Raw genomic sequence first — 7,010 nt, forward strand, 5'->3', positions numbered from 1 at the left:
AGATGTATGTAAACTTCCGACTTCAACTGTATATATTAGACATAGGCAAATCATGTTTTTGACTGCACTGGGCCTTTAAAAACTCTGAGGTGTTCCATGCGCAGGAGTGATTGAATATGATTTTGATGCTTATACTGTACCACTTGACCAAGGGTTTGAAACCAAATAGACTGAGAAGCAAATATGACTAACGCATTTAATGTAAAAAATCTCAATCTCAAAACACAAATACTTGTACATCACACACATACTTTACACATACGCTACTCTGGTGTTTACCGAACTGACTGACTCAAACAAAATGATTACATCTTTATGTCAATTCTCTCATTGTGTAATGTTATAAATAAGAAAACACAGAGACTCTCCACTTGGAGAGCTTCACTTGAAGCTTCCAGACGTGGTAAAACAGAAATTACAGGATATGGACATAATGCTAATTTAAGTAGATTTGATCATTTTATTACAGCATATTCACATAGGGCATATTTGTAAATATATAAAAAAAAACATTCCTTAAAATTCTAGGGCAAATATTCTTCTTTCATTGGAGCCCCATTTAAAATAATATCTCACACACACACATTGCAGTAATAAAATAACCAGACAGTGTAAAAATACAATATTTGGGTATGTTTCTCTCTGGTGAAAATGAGGATTGATACAGTAGGGCTGGTAGTTTATTTCTTCTTATTTACAATGTTGTTGCAAATCCAGTTCATGCCATCCTGTGGTGATCGAAAACAGAGCAGAGTGAGGAGGAAAATATGGTTAAATTCAAATCTCATCAGCAGGGACATTTTGGTACATGTTCAGGTGTTTTCGGTCATTCTGATTAGTGCTACACAAACCTTCAGGAAGAATATATTGATTTCCTGATTCTAACTATTATGCACCTCAACCAGTCAATCGTTTGGTCTAATTCCACTTTAACAGTACTGACCTGTACTCCCTCCCCGGATACTGCTGAGCAGGCCTGGATCTGCCACTGGCGGTCCCGGTACGTGTGCAGGTTGAGTCCCTCAGCGATCTCACTGGCGGGTGAGGCTGTGGCCAGGTCCTGCTTATTGGCAAAGATGAGCACTGGCACACCCTTTAAGTTCTCCTCATCGATCAGCTCTTCCAGCTCCTAAAGAGAGAGAGAGAGAGAGAGAGAGAGAGGGAGCAAGAGAGAGAGAGCAGGAGAGAGAGCAAGAAAGACAACTCAACGCACAGATACAGATCAGTGACAATTATGTAAAGAGACATAATCAGACAATGAGATGGGGCTGTAATCAATGAGATAAGGCTGTGAATGTAATCACATCAGCTAGATAGCTATTACAGACAGCTATTACAGCTATGAGGTGTGCCATGCTTACCAGTCCCGTCTCCTCAAACCGCTTCTTGTCTGCGCTGTCTATGACATAGATCTGGAAGTCGAAAATAATTAACTATCAACATCTAAAAGATCCAGGATACACATAGTGATCAAAAGTATCATTTCGCCATAGCCATTACATATTTACTACGTGCAATCCTCTAGACCCACAGCATTCATATCATGGGATTGTTGGGCATAGTTGTTCTCCTTACCTTAATGAGCTACCATTGATCACAACATGAGGATCATGAGACAGAATGCAGTAGATCTGAATGACCCTGTTAGGTGCTCACCAGTAAGTCTGTGTTTTCAAGGTATTTTTTCCAGAAGGGACGGATCTTCCTCTGTCCTCCGATATCCCATACGTTCAGCTTCATGCCATGTGAGGCCACACTCTTAATGTTAAAGCCCTTGTATCAAACACAAACCATGGGTTAGTACTGTATGACAGGGCATTTCATTAGAGAGCTGTTGTTGAGGACCTCTACCCAGCTAGCAGCTAAAATGATTAAATAAAGTCAAGTCAAGCCCACCATTCATCACTGTGATCTCAAGTAACCAGACAGTTAAACATAGACCCGTGAACAAAGGACAACAACAACTTTGCTCAACCAGGGTTGTGCTTTTCATGTCTAAGAGGAAGTGTTGTCCTGACATGGGCCGCAGCCTTTTTCATAACACTGCCTCTATCTGGCTCAGCAGTGAGAGGTTGTGTAACAACATGATCCCTTAGTAGAGACAGGCCTCAGCCTCATGCTACCTGCATGCTACCTGCTGAGCCAATCCTTACCGTCCTGCTTTCTCACTGAAGTCCACCCTGCTCTTTCACCTTTCCTTTACCTTATTTCTAACCCTGGTCCCAGAGGCTACGGCAACATTGGAGTCATTCTCTTTTGTCTGTGTCAGGGTGATGTGATGTTTTGTTCAGGGTGATGTGATAGTACATTTACATCACATTTGAGTAATTTAGCAGACACTTTTATCCAGAGCGACTTACAGGCAGTATATTTATCTTAAGATAGCTAGGTGAGACAACCAAATATCACAGTCATGGTAAGTGCATTTCTTCTCAGTAAAGCTGCTATCAGCAAAATCAGTGGTGGTAGGAAAAGACAAGTGCAAGTGTGGTGTAATGCTATAGCTGTGTATATGTGTGAATGTGATGGTGTCTTACATGCTGGGAGAGCAAGAGAGAGCGAGAGAGAGAGGGAGAGAGAGTGGGGGGAGAGAGAGAGTGTGTATCGGTGTGTGTACGCATTTTACTAGCTCTGACGAAGGCCGTGAGGCCGATACGTAAGCTTATTAAATATCAGTGATACTATCAAGAGCAGTGTACAGTTTCCTTTTTCCTTCATCTTGTTCAACTGTTGCCAATGCACCTGCAAAAAGATTGCTCAGATGTGCGAGTGCCTTTTGAATTTACTATACTTGTGAGTACCAGAAGTCCTCACAAGAAAAGTTTTGCTGGTCCTCACCTGTAAAAATGCTATTTTAGGCTTAGGGGTTAGGTTTAGAATTAGGGTTAAGGTTAGGTTTAGGGTTAGGGGTTAAGTTTAGGTTTAGGGAAAATAGGATTTGGAATGGGAATCAACTGTTGGTCCCCAGAAAGTCCTCACAAGTATAGTAAGACATAGTTGTGTGTGTGTGTGTGTGTGTGTGTGTGTGTGTGTGTGTGTGTGTGTGTGTGTGTGTGTGTGTGTGTGTGTGTGTGTGTGTGTGTGTGTGTGTGTGTGTGTGTGTGTGTGTGTGTGTGTGTGTGTGTGTGTGTGTGTGTGTGCATTGTATGTCTGTGTGTATGTCTGTGTGTATGTCTGTGTGTGATGGCCTCTGACCTGTGTGGGTGTGATAGTGTTGATGTCTTCTGAGGCGAGGCTCTTCAGTAGGGTGGTCTTGCCTGCATTATCCAGACCCAGTAGAACTATCCTCAGCTCCACACTCTCTGTGGTCCCTTTCAACTTCTGAAGGACCGAGAGCAAGCCCTGAGGAAGAAATAGTACAATTGAGTAAAATTCTGTTAATTTTATTACTGCTTGACACTATAGTTCATTTACCATAACATAACAATCCCAACACACTTGACTATGGAAAATCTACAATTTATTATAATGTGATCATATCAATTTCAAGGTGTTGAATGAAATGTATGCATGCATCCATTCATCCATCCATCCGATTTGTAGCTGATGACAAAATAACTTCAGGTTTTGTATATTCTGATTGCATGAGTAGGCCCTAGTAGCTCCCTTTCTGTTGGCCACAAGTAGAGCATGCCCCACATCATTTACATAATCATCAGAGGGAGAAAACAGGAAGTACACGGATGGAGGGATTTTTAAATGATTTAACCTTTGTTTAACTAGGCAAGTCAGTTAAGAACAAATTCTTATTTACAATGATGGCCTACCCTGGCCAAACCTGGACGACGCTGGGCCAATTGTGCGCCGCCCTATGGGACCCCCAATCACGGCCAGATGTGACACACCCTGGAATCAAACCAGGGACTGTAGTGACGCCTCTTGCACTGAGATGCAATGCCTTAGACCACTGCGCCACTCGGGAATGACTGGCAACATTCCCATTCAGATCATTTCCATTCACTTAATGACATGCTGTGAGGTTTATGAGACAATCTACAGAAACCAAATTGCATTTTTTCCCCCCAGTAGGGTTCAGTACAATAAACACCTTGTTATGACACACACTGTATGTTTAGAACCTCAGTAAGCCCCTGACCTAAGAAATGAGGGCATGTTGTCAAAGCCTCGTCTCTTTGAAACAGTTGACTTACAGCACGACGACTCCTTTTCTCGCCCTCCCTTTCTATCTATCCCTCTTGCTCGCTCTCACAATGTCTCTCTCTCTCTCTCTCTTCCTCTCTTTCCCTATCTCTCCTGTGTAAGCTTTAATCTGCCACTTCATTTAGAAAAGCAGTAGCGTTTATTTCGGCCCCATTAATGTAATAGCCTACTGACTGATATAATCAGATTAATGCTTGTTGCACAAACACACTCTCTGACTACTGAAAAGAATACCACAAACACACACACATAAAACACACCCAACAAGGACAACCACACACAAAGAACATTTACCAACATTACTAGTAAGAGACTCTTTCCTGACAATGAGCACTTTTACTTGTAACATTACATATACAATGAAATGTTCAGTTAAGGCCTGTTCCACTTATTCAACCAGTGAACATTTTTACCAACCAGAACCCAATTTGTTGAGTTATATATACAGATGAGATAAAACATTCATTACAAAATAATTTGCTAACACTCTTGTGGAGCTCACTCATATCAAGAGAACACTCCAATTATTTCCCATCGGTCACACAAACGACGAGCCATAGAAGCCTCCATATTAGGCCACGTACCTTTGTAGCTTCTCCCATGATGGTGTGTGTTGTGTGGTGTAGCCGATAGGCTGCAGCTACATTCTCTGCTAAACCCAACAGGTACGCTAACTGCTATCCAGGATAGGTCACCTGTTAGTTAGGGTGAAAACAAGGCACCTGCTTTTGCCTCTTCCTCTTTAAAAACCCTGTGTGTATGACTAAGTGTGTGTGTGACGGTCGGCGAGTTGTCTCCCTACATTAGCTTGCTCAGCACTGTTGGGTAGGCGAAGAAGAAAAGTCAAAGAGGGGGAGGGGGGTTTGGGACTAGGATTAGGAGACCGGAATTAGCCCTCGTCTTCTGTCCACAGTCACCCTCAACCCCCTCTCCCTCCCTCCCTCCATCCCTCCATCCCCACTTGGAGCTTTACTTGGATTATCTCTGAGCCACCTGCTAGTGAGGAAACTGAAGAAACAGACTTACTGACACTCCACCACGCACGCACGCACGCACGCACGCACGCACACGCACACACACACACACACACACACACACACACACACACACACACACACACACACACACACACACACACACACACACACACACACACACACACACACACACACACACACACACACACACACAAAATTAAGCCTGACTACCATATGGTACTGCAAACACATACCCACTGTTCTCTCTTCCCGCGCACAAACACATACAGTATTCACACTCACACCAAAACCCATATAAATAAAGAGAGCACACACAGTGTCCCTATATGCAGGCAGTAGGATTACATGGAATAGGCCCGAGAGAGGATTACAGCATTTCTTGGTGCTTTTACTCCACTGAATGGAGACGCTGTGCAGTAGGAGTGGCTAATCTGGTTGCTAAGAGCCCGTCGCCTGGTTACACAATAGAGCCGCCCTGGCCTGGCCAGACCTCTTACACACACGCACACACGCACACACACACGCACAGACACACAGACACATATACACACTTAGTTAGAAAACTCTGATAGCCATATTTTCAATTCTTTACTTGTTTATTAAATGGAATGCAATTTCTCACAAGTGATGGAACAAACACACATATTAGAAATAGTTGTGGCGGGTGAAAATAATCTAGGCTGGAATTTAATATATTTACAAGAAAATAAACATTGTTATTCCTTTTTTAAAGTACTTTGAAAGTCTGGAATGAGACAGACAGAAATATCCAGGTTTGTTTGAGGACTTAACTTTTGTTTTCTGACTCAAAGTAAAGTCTACTACATGCACAGATACAGATGCATAAACAAGTGAAAACTGAATGGGTATGTATGTTTCTCTTGGCCAGGTCAGTAGCCAAATACTTCTGTTGTGTAGTGTTTAATACCTGTAACTGGTGTTATGAGATTTCCCGACCAAGCTGCACTGGCAGAGGCTGGAAATATCAATTGTGGCTACTCACTGTTAACAAAACAGCTGACAACCCTACATTGTGTCCACACAAGTGCTCAAGGAAATGGACATTTGCAACATTTGTTCCATGTTGTTTGTGATCAACGGTTCTGAATCTCCGCTACTATTTGCTTATTTGTTTGTTTCGCTGTGAATTGGATATGTTGTGCCAAAGGTATCATAAAGTGCAAACAGCCCAAATGTCACAAATTCCTCTGATAGCCAGGTGTAAGGAGAGAGAAAAGGACCAAAAAGCTGGCTGACATCTTTCAGTCAAAGGTAGACTAAGACTAATGTAATTTTGGTAACACTTGACACCCAGTGTCATAACACGTCATGACTCGGTCATAACCATGTCATAATATGTCATAACGGCTGACATAACTTGTCATAACCTGTCATAACACTGATCATAACACTGTCATGACCCATATATTTACAGCTGTTGTGACATATATTGTGACATATATTGCGTTATTTTATGGCTGGTTATGACACCTACATAAGGGTGTTAAAACGTACATTTATTCGTTTTTTCCCTGCCAAGATGTTTCCTTTTTAAAAAAAAGTTTGTTCGTTGTTTGTTGTTGTCGTTGTAATGAATTCTTTACAGTCATGTCTTTTTTATCATATTTTAAATAACTTAAAGAAAATACACTTTATACTCACTGTCATGAAGCCTTATGACCTCCCTGAGTCACTTTACATGGACTAACAAAATACACTTTATGACACTGTCAAGAAGCATTATGACCATCTTAATCATATAGCTCAAGCTCACAATAGAACCAGATTAATAGATCACCTTACTGCACAAAGGGGACTGTGAAGAGACACAGACATTTTACATATATTGAA

At 41.8% G+C, this 7,010-nt stretch overlaps 1 protein-coding gene across 1 annotated transcript; it reads right to left on the bottom strand.

The window, feature by feature from the left end:
- Window positions 1-182: 182 nt before the first annotated feature.
- Window positions 183-4,982, bottom strand: LOC106604892 (ADP-ribosylation factor-like protein 3). Its single transcript, XM_014200008.3, has 6 exons — window positions 4,746-4,982; window positions 3,196-3,342; window positions 1,657-1,773; window positions 1,362-1,412; window positions 944-1,129; window positions 183-728 (listed from the first exon to the last, which is right to left on the bottom strand). Exons 1-6 carry the CDS (start codon window positions 4,761-4,763, stop codon window positions 681-683), a joined length of 567 nt encoding a protein of 188 aa, XP_014055483.1. The 5' UTR covers window positions 4,764-4,982; the 3' UTR covers window positions 183-680.
- Window positions 4,983-7,010: the final 2,028 nt, after the last annotated feature.

The sequence above is a fragment of the Salmo salar genome, chromosome 05, assembly GCF_965601325.2.
Source record: "Salmo salar chromosome 05, fSalSal1, whole genome shotgun sequence".
Classification (NCBI taxonomy): Eukaryota; Metazoa; Chordata; class Actinopteri; order Salmoniformes; family Salmonidae; genus Salmo; species Salmo salar.

Bases quoted from the DNA above. Each gene is read 5' to 3' on its own strand.
- LOC106604892 (XM_014200008.3), bottom strand. The intron at 1,130-1,361 runs GTAAGCATGGCA...CTCTCTCTTTAG, and splicing joins GGTTTGAGGAGACGGGACTG to GAGCTGGAAGAGCTGATCGA. The intron at 729-943 runs GTCAGTACTGTT...CGATCACCACAG, and splicing joins TATCCGGGGAGGGAGTACAG to GATGGCATGAACTGGATTTG.